The sequence below is a fragment of the Hemiscyllium ocellatum genome, chromosome 17 (genome assembly GCF_020745735.1).
Source record: "Hemiscyllium ocellatum isolate sHemOce1 chromosome 17, sHemOce1.pat.X.cur, whole genome shotgun sequence".
Taxonomy (NCBI): domain Eukaryota; kingdom Metazoa; phylum Chordata; class Chondrichthyes; order Orectolobiformes; family Hemiscylliidae; genus Hemiscyllium; species Hemiscyllium ocellatum.
The window spans coordinates 40,387,302-40,409,433 of NC_083417.1; the positions used below are offsets into that span (position 1 = coordinate 40,387,302).

Below are 22,132 nucleotides of genomic sequence, written 5' to 3' on the forward strand. Positions count from 1 at the left end.
AATTTCTAAAGGCAAATTTTAGAAAGGAGAATCAAAAAGTATATTGGATCAATATTAACAATACTCCTGGCAAATAGGAGCATGAATGTTTTATTGGCAATTTTCCAAAGCAATGTTATCAGCCATTAATCAGTTAGTCTGCCTGTTCAGACACATGAATCTACACAGAGAATGTGGAAATACATTGCTGTCCAACCTCTGCCACTTCATCCAGTGGTTAGATCTTAAAATATTGCACAGTATAGCTTCCAAAGCTATTGTAGTGGTTATAATGAGGTCAGCCAGGTGAACATCATAGAGTAAGAGTTCCTTGATTATGGATGTTGATCTGGTCCAAGCAGGGAGCTCTGGCTAACAGATATAAACAGGAGTATCAGACATCCTGTTCACTCGGAGAGCTGGCTTGGGGTCAAGGACTGTAAATAAAGCTGACTTTGTGATTGGATACCAACCTCTGTGGAGTTATTTTACCTACATTTCTGACTTTCAGTATTAAAATCCTATAGCTGTGTAACAATATTGTTTCAGTTTTTAACAATGCTTTCCTTGGTGAATAGATTAGCAGGAACGACAAATATCAAATGGTAGCAGACATTTAAGGAGATAATTCAAGACTCTCAGTAAAAATACATCCCAGTAAGGAGGAAACGATCTAAGAGAAGGATAAACCAACCATGGCTAAGCAAGGAAGTTAGGGGAATTTAAATTGAAAGAAAAAGAATATAAAGATGCCAAAGTCAGTCAACACTGGGTTAAATTCCAAACCCAGCAAAAGACGACAAAAGATAATAATGACAAGAGAAAATAAACAATGACAGCAAACTAGTGAGGAATATAAAAACTGACATTAATAGCTTCCTAAATTATATAAAAAGAAAGAGAGAGGTCAAAGTGAACATAAGGACCTTATAAAATCAATTTGGGGAGACAGTTTTGGGAAACAACAAAATGGCAGAGGAGTTAAACAAATATTTTGCATCAATCTGTACGAAGGAAGATATTTTGAACTTTCCAATAATACTGAAGGATACAGAGGAGGAATTACGTACAAGCACCATCACTAAAGATGTAGTAATGGGGCTAAAGGCAGATACGCTCCCCTGGCCTTGATGGCTTGTACCTTAGGATCCTAACAAAAGTAGCTACAGAGCTGGTGGATGAATTGTTTATAATTTTCCAAAAATCGTTCTATTCTGGAAAAGTACCAGAGGATTGGGAAATTGCCAATGTGACACCCATATTCAAAAAGTGAGAAAGGCAAAAGGTGGGCAACTATAGGCCAATTAACCTAACATTTATTATTGGAAAAGCATTGGAATCAATTATTAAAAAAGTAAGAGCAGAACATTTAGAAAATCATAATCTAGTCAGGCAGAGTGAGACGGCTTCATGAAAGGGAAATCATGTCTGACTAATTTATTTGAGTTTTTCGAGCAAGTCTCAACCAGAGTGGTTAGAAGGGAACCAGTGGATGTGTTGTATTTAGAATTTTACAAGGCATTTGACAAGGTACTTTTTAAAAGGTTAATTCACAAGATAAGAGCCCACGGTATTGGAGGTAGTAATTGGCATGGCTAGAGGTTGGCTAATGGGCAGGAAACAGCAAGTGGAATTAAGGAATTCTGTATCAGGTTGATGCTCCATGACTAGCTGGTATCACAGGGATCAGTGCAGGGATCACAACTGTTTACAATATATACTCATGACTAATGAAGGAAGTGAATATGCAGTATCCAGATTTGCAGATCACAAAAATAGGTGGGAAGGCAGGTTGGTGAGAGGGATACAAACAGTTTACAGAGAGCTGTTGATAGATTAAGTAAGTGGGCAAAAAGTTGAAGGATGGGGTACAATGTATGAAAATGTGAAGTTATTCATTTTGGAAGGGAGAACAGGGATATTATTTAAATGTAGAAAAACTTTGGAAAGCTGTATCACAAAGGGCCTTAGGTATACTTGTGCACGAAATGCAGAAAGGTGCAGCAGGTAATCAGGAAGGCTAGTGGAATATTGGCCCTTGATTCAAGAAGATTAAAGTATTTCCGAGTAGAGAATTCTTACTACAACTGTACAAGGTGCTGGTGAGACCACATCTGGAGTACCGAGAGGAGCTTTGGTTCCTTTATTTAAGGAAAGATATTCTTTAATTGGAGGCAGTTCAGAGAAGGTTCAGTCAGATGATCCTTGGTATGGAGGGATTGTTTATGAGCAATGGCTGAACAGATTGGGACACTACTCACTAAAGTTTAGAAGAACAAGAAGTGATCTCATTGAAACATATTAAAATCTGAAAGGAGAATGTTTCCTCCTGATGGCATAGACTAGGATGGGATGGCATAGTCACAGAACAAACAGGTACCAATTTAATATTGAGATGAGGAGGAATTTCTTCTGTCACTAAGTTCAGTGTCTTTGGAACTCCTTTCCACAGCCAGCTGTGTGGCCAGAGTCCTTGGGTATATTTAAAGCTGAGATGGGTAAATTCTTGTTCAATATGGGCAATCAAAGATTACAGGCAAAGACATAAGGAACGTCAAATAAGCTACAATCCTATTGAATGGCAGAGCAGGCTCACAGGGTTGAATGACCTTCTACTGTTCCTTTTTCTTATGGTTTTATTATCTCTGAAGCAATTATTTAAAGGAAATATGCCAGTAACAAATTAAACTTTATTAGAATACAGAATGTTTATAAGCTATGGTCACTTACGATCCACAAATGAAGTAAAAAGCATTCGGAATCTGCTGAGCTGGCTGCCCTCATCAGCCCACATACGAACCACTCCAACTCCAGTCTGGAGCATGACATCATTAGCTACTGTGCTACAAAATTTTGCCTTTAGGTTTTCAATAGCACTGCTTCCATCATACACAGCAACAAAATTCCTCTTGCATTCATTAGAGTGATCCATTTGATAGTCCAGAAAGCGTAAATAAATCTATTGAATAGAAACACATTGAGGTCTGTTGACAGTGTTTCATAGATGTATTTGTTCATTCTTTACACTCCATACAAGATTATTGCTACAAATCCTCAGTATTAATAATCATGAACGAACATCTTTTTCTTTCTGAAGAAACATCTGAATTCAGTCTCCAAGAGCTTATTTAATTTACGTAATCATTAATTTATAATAATTTATTTTAGATTTTGTTTTATTCTGAATATCTGGAAAAATATCATGCTCATCAATGTGACCTTAATAGGGCTGAATAGACAGCTTTTTCAATGAAGTGTCAGAACCAAGTTACTGTACATCTAAGACAACAAATTTACATCCATTTGTTTGCACTTTTTTGGGGGGGCAATGCGTACTGTACTAGTGTAACAACTCAATTTTTCACAACAACTATTCTCAGTCCCTTTAAATGTGACATTATATTGAACTTCTGGAGCTTTTACACTGAAATATTGATAATTATAATTTAGAATTAGATGTAGAACCTGTACTTAGTGACTAACTCTAATTACAAGCCAATCTTCATATGATGGACTTACATTGATCATTTATGTTAATTACACAGTTACAGCTTGCATGATATTTTATGCCTTAAGACATTGCCACTGCAATACTCCTTCTCAGAAATGGCAACAACAGGATCTCATTTTCACAAGGTGGTTAAAGGTAAATTAATTCAAAATAGATTATTTTATAATGGGCCCAGGAATGGCAGATGGAGTTTAATTTAGATAAATGTGAGGTGCTACATTTTGGAAAGGCAAATCTGAACAGGACTTGTACACTTAATGGTAAGGTCCTGGTGAGTGTTGCTGAACATAGAGACCTTGGAGTGCAGGTTCATAGTTCATTGAAAGAGGAGTCTCAGGTAGATAGGATAGTGAAGGCGTCATTTAGTCTGCTTTCCTTTATTGGTCAGAGCATTAAGTATAGGAGTTGGAAGGTCATGTTGCAGCTGTACAGGACATTGGTTAGGCCACTTTTGGAATATTGTGTGCAATTTTGGTCTCCCTCCAAAGGATGTTCTGAAACTTGAAAGAGTTCAGAAAAGACTTACAAGGATGTTGCCACGGTTAGGGGGTTTGAGCTAAAGGGAGAGGCTGAATAGGTTGGGGTTGTTTACCCTGGAGGGTTGGAGGCTGAGGGGTGGCCTTTTAGAGGTTTAAAAAATCATGAAGGGCATGGAAAAGATAAATAGTCGAAGTCATTTCCCTGGGGTGAGGGAATCCAGAACTAGAGGGCATAGGTTTAGGGTGAGAGAAGATGATTTAAAAGGGACCTTAGAGACAACTTTTTCACGCATAGGGTGATGTGTGTATGGAGTGAGCTGCCAGAGGAAGTGGTGGAGGCTGGTACAATTACAACATCTAAAAGGCATCTGAATGGGTTGATGAAAAGGAAGGGTTTAAGAGGGATATGGGCCAAGTGCTGGCAAATGGGACTGGATTAATTTAGGATATCTGGTCAGCATGGGTGAGTTGGACTGAAGGGTCTGTTTCCATGCTGTCCATCTCTATGATTCTATATAGTCACCGAACCTTTAGCTAGTAGGTTCAATTAATATTGTGGTAGATTCTGTGCATTGAAGCCAGATCATTAGTGTAAACTCTTTGACTAACATTTGCTTTGCTATCAATTGAAGTGACCTGAAAATCTTTGTCAGTTCATATGTCATGGCACATTTTGACTGAACTATAGAATGATCTGCACCTATAAATAATGCACAACAATACGGTCCTTTATAGAGGATGTTTTAATACAACTCTCAAAAGTAAAAGGATGCTGTACTGTCCTATTGAAGTTTCCAGCTTTAATAAAATTTGTTATAAGATTGAAGAATCATTGTACCCAACTTTCAGAATTATACGTAACACAAACTACATGATGTGTTTTGGATTGCAAAGGCCATGTTATAATGAGGCTGAATTGTTGTAGTCTCTATGACTCTATAAATAGCAGATTTATGCACTTGTGAGCCAAACCAATAATTGAAACAAAACCCAGCTAAACAATGCTGTAAACAAATTCATCTTTGTCCCATTTCTGTAGATCAGAAATTACAAAGATGCAGTAACAACAACTTTTATTGCTATGTTAATTGGGTAATATTACTTAAAGTGAAACTCACTTTGAGTCTTACCTGATGTTAATCGGTATAATAATGACTTCACCGCTCAGTGCTGAGTTGTGGTATTATTAAATGGTTAGTACTAAATTTGAATGAAACAGTTTGTACTCTTGGGATCACAGTGGTACTGGATAGTGAATTAAGTTTTATTTATCATAAATCACATGCACAGTTATCATTTAAAATTAATAGCAATTTAAACTGCTGATGAATATTTTGTTCAAAATATTAATATGAATTATTTTATAATGCAGGAGAGGACATACATATCTGAAAGACATTTTGTAAAGTAATTTGTTAAATAAGACATGAAAAAAAATAAACTGAACAAAAATTTTAATCACTTATGAGGAAAGTGGTTAAATGTCAAGTGGCAGTTTACTTGCAAATTTCAATCTCTGCCTTTAACAGCAATTCATATTAATCAGAATTCAATACAAACAAATGACTTTTGGCAGAGAAAAGGAATTGGCATATTTAAGCGCATTGCAAATCAAACTCACAGGTATTTAGTTGTTAATGGAAATAAAGCAGGTGAAAACATTTTCTCCTAGATCATTATTCCTAAGATTACTTAGGCCCCAACTAAACGTTGGTACTGTTGAGAACAATGGGCTTATTCTAAAATTAGATACCCCCTTACATCACACATGGTGCAGCTTTCTTATGATAAAACTGTGAAATGTATAGTTATGTTTGTACCTGTGAAATTAAATACTTTACTTCCACATTTTTACTATATGGAAGTTTACAACAATGTTTGATATTGTATTATACCAAAAATAAGCAAACGAAGATTCACTTAATTCAAATTCACTCTGATGAAACATATATGAATAGAATGTTGCAATAATACCACAGAACTACATTGCTACACCAGGAGCCAACAACAAAATTAAAATTCTAGATGTTGTTTCAGGCTTTTTATAAAATTATCTATCAACTAGCAAGCTAAATTTTCATAGCTATTTCCTTAATATCATTTTTCTATTAGTATATTTCTATTTTTACAAAAGTAAAAATGTACAATATAGTTTAATTGTAAATGGTTTCCTTTAAAGCAAGGTCAAATGGTGTAAAGGGGGAAGTCATGCCTGACAATTTACTACAGCTCTTTGAGGGGGTAACAAGCAGATTAGATGAGGGGGAAACAGAACACAATATATTGAGATTTCCAAAAGGCATTTGATTAGGTACTGCACATAATGCTGTTTAGTAAGATAAGATCCCACAAGGTGACACAGTGATTAGCACTGCTGCCTCACAGCACCAGGAACTGTCTGTGTGGAGTTTGCACATTCTCCCCAAGTCTGCATGGGTTTCCTCTGGGTGCTCCGGTTCTTCCCACAGTCCAAAGATGTGCAGGTTAGGTGAATTGGCCATGCTAAATTGCCCGTAGTGTTCGACTTAGGGGAATGGGTTGCTCTTCAGAGGGTCGGTGTGGACTTGCTGGGCCTATGTGCCTGTTTCCACACTGTAAGTAAGTAAATAATCTAATCTAGTTTATTAGCACAGATAAATGGTTAGCTAACTAACGCAAGATAGTTTGGATAAAGGGGACATTTTCAGGATGGCAATCTATAACTAGTGAAGTACCACAGGGATCAGTGCTGAGGGAATAAATATTTACAATAATATTAATGACTTGGATGATAGAAATAAATGAATGACCTTCAAGATTGCAAGTGAAACAAAAATGTGTGGGAAGGCAAGAGGAATGACACAGGAATCAACAAAGGGATATAGTCAGGTTAAATGAGTGGGCCACAATTTGACAGATGGAATATAATGTGGGAAAATGTGAGGCTATGCATTTTGGTGGGATGAATAGAAAAGCTGAATATTATTTAAATTGGGAAAGACTGCAGAAAGCTGGAGCACAGAGGAATTCAAGGGCAGTCATACACGTATCATAAAAAGTTAGCATTCAAGTTCAGTGGTTAATAGGGAAGGAAAATGGAATGCTAATTTTTATTTCAACTGGAATGAGGTATAAAAATAGGGAGGTCTTGTTAACCTTATACAAGCCTCTAGTCTGACTAAAGCTGTAATACTGTGAACAGTTTTGGTCTTCCTTTCTAAGCAAAGGTATACTAGCATTGGATGCAATTCAGAGATTCGCTTGGTTGATCCTGGGCACAGTGGGGTTTCTTTTTATTAGGAGATGCTGAGTAGGTTAGGCTTCCATTGGGGTTGAGGAGACTGACAGAAGACCTTATTTCATTGGAGATTTTTAGGGGACTTGAGAGGGTAACTGCGGAGCACTTGTTTTTTTTTGACAGTGTCTAGGACAAGAGGACATCATTTCAGAGTCATAGGTGGCCCCATTTAATACAGAACTGAGGAGAACATTTTTCTTCACAAGTATAAAGTGAATCTGTGAAATTCTCTCTAACAGAGGGCTGTTAAGTATATTTAAGGCCGAGAGAGACAGATTTCAAATCATTAAGGGTTTTGAGTGTTTTGAGGATAGGGCATGGAAATGGACTTGAGGATGATCAAATCAGCTGTGATCTGATTGAATAGTGGTGCAGACTCAATGGGCTCAATGGCCTACGTTTGCTCAAATGTTTCATGTTGTATGGGATCTGGCTGGAGACCTCCTGGTAAGTCTGCCTGGAACCAAGCCTATGTGACCTTAGGACATGGGTCCAGGACAAAACTGACTGAAAGTAAGTTACAATCTTCAACACCTGGACAGGAAGAAGGTAGCAGCTGACCTTACCACTGGCTAGGTGCACAGAATCTAAATGGCAGTCAGATTGATCATTTTGGGTTAGACAATTAACAAAGGTGCTCCTATACCAAGCAGATGAAAAGCACTTTTAGATTAAGTACCAAGTAAAGGATTGATGAGGATTGTGAAGAGTTCAAGATTACAGAATAACCAGAAGGCACCTTACAACAGGAAACTCATCTGACTACGCCCAAAGAGTTAAGTAAAGTGGACTTTGTTCAAACGAACAGTGGAAGATGCACAATGAAGCAGCAAGGAGAAGAGATTCATTTAGAACTGGAAGGTACCTTGGGTTTTAAACGTGAGACAACACTCTGTAGAGATTGCAGTGTAAATGTAGAGACAGAGTATTAATTTTTCAGTTGTGTGAAGAAATTACTTTGGAATAACTTTTCTATGCCTTAGTTGCCTGAAAAGTAATGTTTAGTCTGGGCTTATTTTAAAAACGTAAAAACATGGAATCTTATTATGTGGTTCATTGAGTTAGTTACTGGGAAAATCATCTGTGTTTAAAAAAATTATCAATCTCTACTGGGAACACAACACTATTTAAAATTTGCCTGTTGTAATGAATTGCAATTATTATTTTATTTTTGTATATTTCTATTTTTAACAAAGTACTGGCCTAATGAAGTTTATTGAAGTTTTTGTTTGCATGTATTGCTGACACAGTTAGAGATTATTGCTAAAATAGATTAATAAGATTAAAGCAACAAGTTACTTGCATGAATTTTAATCTTTTGAAATTTGATTTTGTTTTGGGGTATAAAGTAATGTGGAGGAATCTTCAACTCTTTGCATCTTGACTCCATAAAAGAGCATGAGGACCAACAACTTTACTCCTAGAAGGCAGTTCTTGAGCAATCTTCTTAGCTATCTTCTCTTTATTTCTAAGTGGCACTATTCTGAAACTGCAATGTTTCAGTTTTAACATGACGCTACAAATGTTCTATCTCTAGGTAGGAACCTCAGTTAAAGATCTTTTTCATACCTTGTTATCTGAGAAGTACAAACTTAACCTACTTTTGCTTTGGGTGGGGCTTTTATTGTCCAGATGCAGTCAATTGCTTCTCCTGGTTTTATTTTCTCCTCTTGTTCCACTTGACTGGAGTGAATAATGCCGTCAGGCCCTGATAGTTCAAACTGACAATCTGGTAATAAAAAATTATAATATTTACTGGAAAATTAAACTAAAACACTTTAAATAAATCAAAATTTTCATAAAGGTTCATTTTGAACATGTAATGATAATAAAATACCTGGAATTGGGTTCAAGATTCCACCAAGGTAGATAAAGTCAGGATCTGTAAAAGTAGGAAATGTATTTTTAATTTTGATGACATGCTAAACTACATAACATTTGATGACTTCCACAAAAACTTGTCTTTTAGAGGAACCTGGTACGCAAGAAAATGGTCAGAAAGAACAGGATACATGTATGTATATATACCGAGGACAGTAAATAAGATTGGTTGAGGTACAGACACCGATTGCCTTTTGGAAGTATGATATTGTAGCTATATTAGAGCCAAGAATGAGCAAAACTGGGTGTTAAGTATTCCTGGGAATAAGTTGGTCATGGAAAGACAGAAACAGAAGGAAAGGAGGAAGAGATAGCTGTATTGGTCAAGGAGGGAACTGCAGTGTTGAAGAAAGAGGAAGTCCCAGAGAGTTCAGGACAGAGTGGAGGAATAAAAAATTATAATCACATTGTTCGGTACAATCTATGGACCAGCAACTAGCAGAAAGGATATAGTATTTGTAGAGTCCAACAAGAACAAATGCAATTTTGGACCTGATCCTTGGAAATGACATGGGTCAAGTTGATCAAGTGACAATTCGGGAACAACGATCATTGTGTCATAAAGTTCAGAATGGTGGTGGGGAATGGCATGCAACAATCCAGAGTGAAAAACAACAATTGGTGCAGAGCTGGCTTCACTGGGACAAAGGCAGAGCTAGGGAAGATTGGCTGGAACAAGAGGTTGGTGGAAAACATCTTCAGTGAGTACTGGGCTATCTTCAAAGAGGAAATGGTTAATGTACAGTCAAAATTTATTCCCTCAAATGGGGAAGTAGAACAAAGAAATCCAGAGCAAGTGAATGCCAAAAGAGGTGAAATTTAACATTAATAAAAAAAAGTGTGCTTATGACAGCTGTAAAGTTTTAAAAAATACAATAGAGAAACCAAAAGAAATATTGAAAGGATAGGGGACAGGTGAAAAAGCAAATGAGAGACTTATCAGAAAAGACTAGCAGCTAATATAAAGGGAATACCAAAGTCTTCTATAAGCATATAAATTGTAAAAGAATGGTTAAAAGAGGATTAGGGCTGAAAATGTGTTGCTGGAAAAGCACAGCAGGTCAGGCAGCATCCAAGGAACAGGAAATTTGACGTTTCGGGCATAAGCCCTTCATCAGGAATGAGGGCTTATGCCCGAAACGTCGAATTTCCTGCTCCTTGGATGCTGCCTGACCTGCTGCGCTTTTCCAGCAACACATTTTCAGCTCTGATACTCCAGCATCTGCAGACCTCACTTTCTCCTAAAAGAGGATTAGGGCCAATTGGAAATCAAAATGGCAATTTACTCATCAAGATTGAGGGCTTGACAGAAGTGTTAAGTAAATACTTTGCATCTGTCTTTAGAAGAGCAGAAGATGCTACCTAAGTCATTGTGATAGAGGAGGACACTGTATTACTAGAAGGATGTTAAAACACAATAAATGAGAAGTCTTGCATAGACTGTCAGTATTAAAGTGGACAGAGTACAGGGATTGGTTGATCTACATCCAAGGATTTTGAAGGAAATAAGAGTCAAAGCTGTGAGGGCATTGGTCATGATCTTTCTATCTTCCTTTGACTTGGAGGAGGTGCCTGAAAGCTGGAGAATTATAAATATTACAGCTTATTCAAGAAAGGTTGCAAGGACAATCTCAGCTATGTAGACTAGTCAGTTTAAAATTGGTGGTGAGGAAGCTTCTATTCAGGATAGAATTGGCAATCACATTGGAAGGGTGGGTTAATTAGGAAGAGTAAGCATGAATTTCTACACGTGTAGAAGTGTTTAATGAACGTGATGGCGTTTCCTTAAGAGATAACAGAAATAGTTGATGAGGGTAATGTTGTCTGTGGTATAACTGGATTTTCAAAAGCTATTTGATATAGTGCCACCACAATAGACTTGTGAGGAAAATTATAGGTCATGGTATAAACAAGGGATAGTAGCAATGTGAATGCAAAATTGTACGAGTGATAGAAAATAGACAGTAATAGTAAAGAAAAGTTCCAGACTGGAGGAAGGGTTATATGGAATTACACAGGGGTTGATGGTGGGACCCTTGATTTTCCTAATAATGTATTAATGATCTGGATCTTGATTCACAGGGGTCAATTTCAAAGTTTTCAGATGATATGAAACTTGGAAGAATTGTAAACTGTGAGGAGGACAGCATTGAACTCTAGAAAGACATTAACACATTGGTGGAGTGGCCAGATCAGAGGCAGCTGAGGTTCAATGCAAAGCAGCGAGATGATGAACTTTGGTAGGAAGAATATTGAAAGACCACATAGTACACAGGGTACAATATTAAAGGGGGGAAACAGTGGCACTTCGGTGTATGGGCATAGCTCATTGAAGGTGGAGAGAGCAGTTAATAAAGCACAGAGTGTCCTTGACTTTATTAATAGGGGCAGAGTGTACAGGAGCAAGGAAATGGTGTTGAACTTATATAAGACATTTGTTAAACCTCAGCTGGAGTATTGTGCACAGTTGTGGGCACCACATCAAATGAAAGGTGTAAATGTATTGGAGTGTGCAGAAGCGATTTTCAAGAATAGCTCCAGGAATGAAAAACTTTGGTTATGAGGATAGATTGAAGGATTTGGAAAGAAGGAGGCTGGGAGGATATTGATAGAGGTTGTCAAAACCATGAGGAGTCTCTATAGAGAAGTTAGGGGAGATGCTGTTCCTGGTTCAACCTCTATCTGCCTGCACTTGTTTGCATATGGTTTACCCATAGAAATCATTACAGCGGCATATGAAGGCTACTTTAAAACTACCTCCTTCTCCATTAACTTGTATTATGAAGGACTGCAGTACAAATGTCATGAGGATATTATCAACTTCTAGTTCCCTTTCAGTGACAGCATCTTGATTAGAGCATGCATTGCCAATATTGACTGTTGTTGAATCAAAATATTGGAATCCCTTAACAAACCCCTTTGTGTGAGCATTATCATTACAATATACTCAAGGAAAAGACTCATTGCTCCTTCAGACAAAAGTAGCAATAAAAGTGTCCATTACAACCCAACAACATTTTGTTTTCAAATTAGGCTACGGCTGAAGCTTTCATTACATTTGGTTCATATAAATCAAACAGTGGATGTACTAAACAGAACTTTCAACTTGAACTTCAATGAATGGTGGTAGATCAGCTAACCATTCTACATTCTATCTGATTTACTTTTTGTAGAACAATAAATCAGGAACAGTGAATAATGAATGGCTACATTGCTGCCTCCCATTTCATGCCCTTATCACAGTTGAATGTGTACCATTGAAAACCTTTTCAGTCCTTCTAAATGCCAATAAATTAGTTACCTGGTACAAATGAGTATTTTGCTCGAAATCCAAAACCCTCTAACTCCTCATCCGAGGTAAATTTTATCCATAAGAACCTCCCAGATGATTTAATGAGCGATGGTCTTTTTTGACCACAGTAACGGTTTATCACACGAGAGAATCCAAATGGTCCATCTCTGACTTCCAAGTGATCAAATCGACAATCCCATGAAGGTTCAATGCTATAAGGTTCATCAAAAGTGAGTTCAATTCGCTGGCGTGGGGCCGCTGCAAATACAGCAAAATAGCAAGAAACATAATTCTTGGAGGCTAAAGAATACAAATTGGCTTCGAGATATGCTCAGTTATAGAAAGGAATGTTTTCATTATTTTCGAGAACATTTTGAACAGAAGGGCTATCACTGTATAACATGGTGACAAACTTGCAGTTTAGCAATCCTAAGTTATACAACATTGTTCAAGCAAATGCTGTAGATAACCCCTACTGATAAATATGGGCAGATTTGTGTTGAGAGTTGACACCAAGTTTCAACTAGTGCCAATGAGGTAGATGAAGTGAACTAGTCCCATTACCTTCCAGTATGTAGATACATTCTCTGTTGGGAGGGTAAGCATTTGGGTAATTCGGTGAAGCAAAATATCCGCCATTGTCATTCCGAACCCAAACTCCACATTGCTTTCCAGACTTGTGATGTGATATAGTGTTCTGGAACTCTGCAAATGAAATGATTTCAGTTTATACTGAGGCACTGTTGATATGCCAGGGTAGGTGGACCAGAAAGCCCAGAACATGGTTCATGCTAAACAGATGCAGTTATATAATATTTAAATAGAGATTATAATATTTTGGATTCATTATACAAATGTGAGCTGCTAATGCAGGTCAACTACATGCTTTGGTCATGAGCAACCACCTTTTGCAGTGTGCAGATGTAAGAATGGGCAGGAAAAGGAGCAGGCAGAGATTGGTAAAGAATCTACTGAGTATGGTTTGTGAATAAGAGATAGCCACCAAAATGGTAAATCATGGGTATGGTGTAAACATGAATGGTTAGAAGCAGATTTTAGAGACACTCAATTGGAAGTGTATTATTTGCACTCAGTTTTCAGCATAATTCCATGTGTAAAAGGAGACTGTTAGCTGCAGAATACGCAAACTGTAAGTAAATGAAATTTAAAGAATGCGGACAATTATACTAGAGACTTAAACTAGATCTGAAAAAGTTACAGAAAACCTTTGGGAAAAGTCACCAACCCATTTGCTAAGGCTGAAGGAGCCCTAGATGATTAAAACCAAAAGGTAAATGTAATGTAAAAGGAGTTAACGTATAAGTATAATTAGGTGAGTAGGGGGCAGAAAAGACCCTTGTCCTCTTCAAAACCCTAGTCACTATTCTTTATTTTTCCCTTTCAAGGGGGTTGACAAGTAGAGGCCAAGAGGATAATTCTTCTTGAGGGGTAATGTTGAACTGGGGAGTTTCAAAGTTTCAAAATATGGGTTGGCCCACTAAATTATGAAATTTGGATAATTTTCCTTCTCTCAAAGTTGTCAGTCTGTGGAACTTTCTTCTTTGGGGAGCACTGGAGACTGGATCATTGAATATGTTCAAGATTCAGTTAGTCAGAGTTTTGATTAACAGCAGATTCAAGAATTATTGGGTGCAGTAGACAAGAAAGTGGAATTGAGACCACAATCAGATCAGCCATGATCTTTTGAATGGCAGAATAGGCTTGAGGGGCAAGATGGTCTATTCTTACTCCTAATTCTTGTATTCTTGTATTCACACTGCAGCTTACCATTATTGTCACTGGACATGCCATCTCTATGTGTATTGACGGCATAGTTCTGCAGTTGATTCTCTGATGATCTGGACCCTGCAAAGATAAGTCACCATGATCATTGCCAGTTAGACATGCTGGGGTTTTACTTGCAATTGGTAGCATCTTGATGGGTACTGCCAATCAGTTTATGCTAGATATGACAACTTCTTCCTCACAGCTCCACTGAAAGCAATAGATTCTGTGCTAGGCGTGCTGTTGGTAAAGCATCCAGTATTGTGGTTAGTCAGATATTCACATATCATACTGGTGCCAATCCAAATCAGAATAGTCTACAGTACAAAATGAGACAATTTAGGTTTTCAGCCCTTCATGCCTATATTGGTTCCCTGAAAGAGCATTTTAGTAATCCCATGCCTCCGAGCATTCTGCAAAGTTCTGCAATCTTTTCGCTTCTAGCATTTAACCAATTTTCTTTTAGAAAGTTATTACTGAATCTGCTTCCACCTTTCAGTCAGCAAGCATGAGCATCAATGAGATCGATCACCTCATGTTACATCAGCACAATGGAAGGGGATAACTGATAATGGCTGGTAAGTATAGTTCGTCCTGATCAGTTACACTCTATGCTTATTTCTGGTAAGTTTAAATAATAAAAATAAATCCTTTAACCAAACAAATGTATATTTGTTTGTGCTAATGTGGGAACCACAAGTTATATTTCATGCTACAGTCAGCTTGAGGAGTTGATGCTTCATTGTGGGAGCTTAAGTAACAGCTAATGGCATCTTTGAAGTTCAACGCCACATTGTTAGCATGTTTCAGGAGATAGTCACTCTAGTGTTGAGGCAGAGGGGGAAAGGGTCACTACCTTGTAGATAAGAAAGGCCAAGCAGGTAGTGTAGGAGACCCGTCAATGCATTTTGCTCTTCTACTGGTTTTCAGTTTTAATTACTGGTGAGACAATGGTTATACTCCCAGTGGAATTACAATCAAGCGCTTTACATCATGATGTCTCAAGTATTAGGGTGAAAACGTAGGGTTGGTTTCAGGGCAATGGGGCCTGCATAAACGACTGGGGTTGCACCGAAACAGGAGCATGACCAGTACTGTGGGGGGATTTGCTCGTGCTATTGCAGAGGGTTTAACTTATCAGGGGGCCTGGAGCCTGGACACATGTTCAAAAAGAAAATAAGCAAAGCTTGAAATGGAAAGCAGCAAGTTAGTAAACAAGTGTGGAAAATTGTGGAGACAAAAGGCTTGAAAATAAAAAAAAAGAGTTTGGCAGTCAGTATGATCTTGTTGGCAAACCATTAACTAAGTTTATGGAATGACCCCCTAATGAAGAAATTAGCATTAAGATTTCATTTATGATAGCTTCTACTTTAATAGAATCAAAACCAACCTAAATTAAATATGAACTAACAAATAAATGTTACTTCAAATAAAAGGTAAATTTCACTTTAATAGTTGATTAAACAAAGATATATCTTATACATTCATAACCACTCACATCACTCCCCATATGGCAGTAGGTGCCAAATCCTTTCTGCAATATGGTCTTTATTCATGAAAGGCAGATTGGGAGTCTGACAACAGTATCTCCAAGTTTCACAAATACAATCATCATAAGCAAAGTATGCTTCTATGAACTTGGTCTCCTTTGGCTCTTCGCCTCAATCAACTAACCAGTAAGACTCTGCTTCATGACTTGGCCAATTTTTGACAAACTTCCAGCTCTCTAGCACCTCCAAGCTTTTCAAACATCTCTTCAGGTTTTTAATTGTTCATATGTTGCCTCCAGAGTTCCTTTTCAAACCAAAACATAAAAATTTACCTCTTCTGGAGAGAAACGTATTTCCATGGGCAGCACGGTGGCACAGTGGTTAGCACTGCTGCCTCAGACCGCCAGAGACCTGGGTTCAATTCCCGCCTCATGCAACTGTCTGTGTGGAGTTTGCACATTCTCCCAGTGTCTACGTGGGTTTCCTCCGATTGCTCCTGTTTCCTCCCACAGTCCAAAAACGTGCGGGTTAGGTGAATTGGCCATGCTAAATTGCCCGTAGTATTAGGTGACGGGGTAAATGTAGGGGAATGGGTCTGGGTGGGTTGCTTTTCGGAGGGTCAGTGTGGACTTGTTGGGCCGAAGGACCTGTTTCCACACTAAGTAATCTAATCACTTCTCACAAGAATTGTTTGTTTCTGTTTCTATCTCCCAGCCTTCTATTTGTATCCTGATTGTCTTCTCCCTGGACCATATCAGAGCTTGGGCTCACACGTGGCAATTAACATTTGTGCAAACCAATGCCTTTCTCCAAGAAGAGACAATCCAACTTTCATCAGAGTAGGTATGAAGCTTAGAATACTGAAAGTAATTCATTTTCTGACTGTCCAAAGCCTGACCACCATCTACAAAGCAAATGAATGTGATGGAATCTCCTCAATTGCTTGGGTGAGTACAGCTCAAACAATCATGAAGAAGCTTGACACTGGACAAGCTTGATTGGCACCACATTCAAAAATATCCACTCTCTCCACCACCAATGGCATGCAGAGAGCATCAATTAAAAGATGAACTGCAGAAATTTGCCAATGATCCGTAGACAACACCTTTCAAGGTGAAGAATAAGGACAGAAGACACATGGGAACACTAACACTTGCCTCCAAGCCACTCACTATCCAGACTTGGAAATATATAACCACTTAGAGTCATAGAATCACAGATGTACAGCACAGATCCAGACCCTTCGGTCCAACTCATCCATGCCGACCAGACATCCCAACCCAATCTAGTACCACCTGCCAGCACCCGGCCCACATCCCTTCAAACTCTTCCTATTCACAGACCCATCCAGATGCCTTTTAAATGTTGCATTTGTTCTAGCCTCCACCACTTCCTCTGGCAGCCCATCCCAGACATGTACCACCCTCTGTGTGAAAAACTTGTACCTTAGCGCTTTTATATCTTTCCCCTCTCACCCTAAACCTATGCCCTCTAGATCTGGACTCCCCAACCCCAGGGAAAAAGACCTTGTCTATTTACCCTATCCATGCCCCTCATGATTTTACAAACCTCTATAAGGTCACCCCTCAGCCTCTGACGCTCCAGGAAAAACAGTCCTAGTCTATTCAACCTCTCCCTATAGCTCAAATCCTCCAAACCTGGCAACATCCTTGTAAATCTTTTCTGAACCCTTTCAAGTTTCAGAAACATCTTTCCGATAGGAAGGAAACCAGAGTTGCATACAATATCCCAACAGTGGCCTAACCAATATCCTGTACAGCTGCAACATGACCTCCCAACTCCTGTACTCAATACTCTGACCAATAAAGGAACATTTTTTTCACGATCCTATCTACCTGCAACTCTACTTTCAAGGAGCTATGAACCTCCATTCTAAGGTCTCTTTGTTCAGCAACATTCTCTCGGACTTTACCAATAAGTATATAAGTCCTGCTAAGATTTGCTTTTCCAAAATGCAGCACCTCACATTTATCTAAATTAAACTCCAACTGCCATTCCTCAGACCACTGGCTCACCTGATCAAGATCCCATTGTAATCAGAGGTAACCTTCTTCACTATCCACTAGACCTCCAATTTTGGCGTCATCCGCAAACTTACTAAGTATACCTCAAGCTCATGTCCAAATGACAAAAGGTAGTGGAACCAGCATTGATCCTTGTGGTACTCCACTGGTCACAGGACTCCAATTTGAAAAACAACCCTCCAACCACCACGCTCTGTCTTCTACCTTTGAGCCAGTTCATATCCAAATGGCTAGTTCTCCCTGTATTCTATGAGATCTAACCTTGCTAACCAGTCTCCCATAGGAAAGCTTGTTGAATGCCTTACCAAAATCCGTATAGATCACATCTACCACTTTGCCCTCATAAATCCTCTGAGTTTTTTGAAGAAGTAACAATCAAGTTTGAGAGACATGATTTCCCAGAGAGGGTGCAGAATGTTCTCAAGGGGCAGAGGGCTCAGCAGGAGGTCATTGTACACATCGGAACCAACAATACACGAAAGGAAAAGGTTGAGATTCTGAGGGAGAATACAGAGTTAGGCAGGAATTTAAACAGGAGGTCCTCAAGAGTAGTAATGTCTGGATTACTCCTGGTGCTACGAGCTAATGAGGGCAGGAATAGGAGGACAGAGCAGATGAATTCATGGCTGAGGAGCTGGTGTATGGGAGAAGGATTCACATTGTTGGCTCATTGGAATCTCTTCTGGGGTAGAAGGACGGATTGCACCTAAACTGGAAGGGGACGAATATATTGGCAGGGAGATTTGCTGGAGCTGCTTGGGAGGATTTAAACTAGTAAAGTGGGGGTGGTGGGGGGTGGGTGGGACGCAGGGAAGAGATCAATCTGAGACTGGTACAGTTGAGAAAAGAAATGAGCCAAACAGTCAGGACAGGGAGGGACAAAGCAGAGAACAAGGTAAGACTGATAAATTTATTTCAATGCAAGGGGCCTAACAGGGAAGACAGATGAATTCAGGGCATGGTTAGGAATATGGGACTGGGATATCATAGCAATTACAAAAACATGGCTCAGTAATGGGCAGGACTGGCAGCTTAATGTTCCAGGATACAAATGCTACTAGAAGGATAGAAAAGGATGCAAGAGGGGGAGTGGTGTTTTTCATAAGGGATAGCATTACAACTGTACTGAGGGAAGATATTGCCGGAAATACATCCAGGGGAGTTATTTGGGTGGAACTGTAAAATAAGAAAGGGATGATCGCCTTATTGGGACTGTATTATAGACCCCCTAATAGTCAGAGGGAAATTGAGAAACAAATTTGTAAGGAGATCTCAATTATCTGTAAGAATAATAGCGTGGTTATGGTAGGGGATATTAATTTTCCATAAGACATAGGAGTGGAAGTAAGGCCATTTGGCCCATCGAGTCCACTCCGCCATTCATTCATGGCTGATGGGCATTTCAATAACACTTATCCGCACTCTTCCCGTCGCCCTTAATTCCTTGCGAGATTAAGAATTTATCAATCTCTGCCTTGAAGACATTTAAAATCCCGGCCTACACTGTGCTCCGTGGCAATGAATTCCACAGGCCCTCCACTCTCTGGGTGAAGAAATGTCTTCTCATTTCTGTTCTAAATTGACCCCCTCTAATTCTAAGGCTGTGCCCACGAGTCCTAGTATCCCCGCCTGACGGAAACAAATTCCCACCCTTTCTAAGCTAATGTATTATCTTGTAAGTTTCTATTAAGATCTCCCCTCAACTTTCTAAACTCGAATGAATACAATCCCAGGATCCTCAGCCATTCATTGTATGTGACGTCTACCATTCCAGGGATCATCCATGTGAATCTCCGCTGGACACGCTCCAGTGCCAGTATGTCCTTCCTGAGGTGCGGGGCCAAAAACTGGACACAGTGTTCCAAAATGGGCCTAACCAGAGCTTTATAAAGTCTCAGTAGCACTTCACTGCTTTTACAGTCCAACCCTCTTGAGATAAATGACAACATTACACTTGTTTTCTTAACCACGGAATCAACCCGCAAGTTAACCTTTAGAGAATCCTGGACTAGCACTCTCAGATCCCTTTGTACTTTGGCTTTATGAATTTTTTCATCGTTTAGAAAATAGTTCATCCCTGTATTCTTTTTTCTGAAATGCAAGATCTTACATTTTCTCATATTGAATTACATCAGCCATTTCTTGGGTCACTCTCCCAAACTAAGTCTTTCTATAGCCTCTCCATCTCCTCAAAATTACCTGCCTGTCCGCCTAACTTTGTATCATCGGTGAACTTCGCCAGAATGCCCCCAGTCCCATCATCCAGATCATTAATATATAAAGTGAATAGCTACGGCCCCAACACTGAACTCTACGGGACACCACTTGTCACGAGCTGCCATTCTGAAAAAGAACCTTTTATCCCAACTCTCTGCCTTCTGTCAGACAGCCAAACCTCAATCCATGTCAGTAGCTCACCTTGAACACCATGGGTACCGCACCTTACTCAGCCGCCTCCCATGAAGCACCTCATCAAAGGCCTTTTGGAAGTCTAGGTAGATAATATCCACCAGGTTTCCCTGGTCTAACCTACTTGTTACCTCTTCAAAGAATTCTAACAGGTTTGTCAGGCACGACCTCCCTTGACTAAATCTACATTGACTTGTTCTAATAAACATAGACTGGAACTGCCTTGGTGTTAAGGGTTTAGATGGAGAGGAATGTGGTAAGCATGCACTTCCTCAGTGTCATTGAGAAAAAAAATCCTTGAATTAGCGAATTATGGTATAAAGGTATTCTAGTATTTACAAATACAAAGTAATCTAGTATCTCAACCAGATCTTCAGCTCTCATCTGTATATCTCTTTTTTGATTCCAGAAGAGTTTCTCTCCTCCTATTCATAAGCCTACAGAAGTCTTTGGATTTCTTTTTATGTTAGTTGTCAGCTTTTCTCATTCTCTTTTTTTTTGCAGCTCGTATTTATTATTTCATTTCCCCTCTGAACATTGCTTAGTCTGGTTCTCACTTCTATTATCAACCTAACATCTACAACACACCGTTTTCTGCTTCAAATTACCCTCCACCTCTTATCCTCCAGGGACCTTTGACTTTGTTTGTTATGTTCTTTCCCTTCATGGAAATATATCCCAACTTACAGATGATCTCCTCTTTAGCGTTTTGGTGGTACAGACTTGAGTGTTGTTGAAAGAAGACATATTTTCTCAAAGCTTTTTTGTCTTGAAGTCCTCAGGACAATTTCGAAGAATGACTAAAGTTAAGATCATACAACATTTATACAATATGAGAAGACAGTGCTGATTGATTGGATTGTGATTGGTAGAGATATTGCCATGGACAATGTACCAGTTAATAATAACTGACAGGAAGTGACCAAACTGTGTTTGAATTTTAAATTAAGCAGTTTGGTTCTGATTGGGCAAGGCATTGGCCAGAGGAATGAACCAGAGAATTGCTGTCACGTATGCACTGAACTCATGTTCTTCGTCTCTGCAAAGAATAGAACCCTATATACTTCATGCGTTATAAATATCGCTTTCACTTTACTTTGGCAATGCTTGCAAATTGTCCCATGAGTAGATGATGGAAAGCTTTAACAAGATGTGCCATTTGTTTCAGCAGTATCTCCTTTATGGGATCCCATTGATCCATTATATATTTGCCTGTCAATCCTTAATTCAAATTTACTTGGGTCAGATCTATTTTCATTCTATTGAAAGTTACCTACCCCTAATTAATTAAATTTCACACTTAATTGCTCCTGTTCTTTTCCACAGATTGTTAAACCTTAAAATACTACAATTACTGGCCATTAAATGTCCCCTTCCTCATACTTATTACACTTACCTCACCTTTCTCTAGAACCAGACCTAGCAACATTTTGTTCTCTCCTGGGGATCAGTTCATGTGAATATAAATTACCTTAAAATGCCTGAGCAGATTGTGACAACAATTGCTGAAAATTTCTTTGAAAAGGCAAGTTTGTAGTTTTACAAGTGGCTATTCAAGTACAGAGCTTATATAGTTCTTTTCAGCTAGGTCTGAAGCCAAATCCAAGTAAAAGTTAAAGCTATCCTCTATATTCATCCACCAAATAAAGTCTGTTTATTTAAGAATAGCAGTTTAGTAATTTACGCTCATCTTGCTGCCAATTTAGATTTATAAGTGACCAAAATATGGAATGGCAGCAGTTAGTACTCATAATCAATCTACAAGTGAGGCCGGTTCATTTGGTTTCTGGGAATATACCATGAACCAGTGACAACATTATAGTGTGATATACAAGCAATAGATCTGTGTGCGCTTTGACATAGAGCCAGTGGAATATGTCTCAAAAGCAGACACTTTAACAGAAGGTTATAAATGAGAAAGATATGCTTGCCAATACATATTGGTTAACTGAGCTGACCACAGTAAATGGGATACAAATATGTC

The 22,132-nt window shown here is 38.8% G+C and overlaps 1 protein-coding gene across 1 annotated transcript in view; it reads right to left on the bottom strand.

The window, feature by feature from the left end:
• LOC132823712 (neuropilin and tolloid-like protein 2) overlaps positions 1-22,132 on the bottom strand; it is a 42,381-nt gene that overhangs the window by 9,938 nt on the left and 10,311 nt on the right. The window contains exons 3-8 of the mRNA XM_060837693.1: positions 14,208-14,285; positions 12,984-13,124; positions 12,429-12,677; positions 9,084-9,128; positions 8,848-8,975; positions 2,710-2,938 (exon numbers count right to left, since the gene is read on the bottom strand). Of these exons, the coding sequence (XP_060693676.1) occupies positions 2,710-2,938; positions 8,848-8,975; positions 9,084-9,128; positions 12,429-12,677; positions 12,984-13,124; positions 14,208-14,285 (870 nt within the window). The remainder of the gene's footprint in view (positions 1-2,709; positions 2,939-8,847; positions 8,976-9,083; positions 9,129-12,428; positions 12,678-12,983; positions 13,125-14,207; positions 14,286-22,132) is intronic.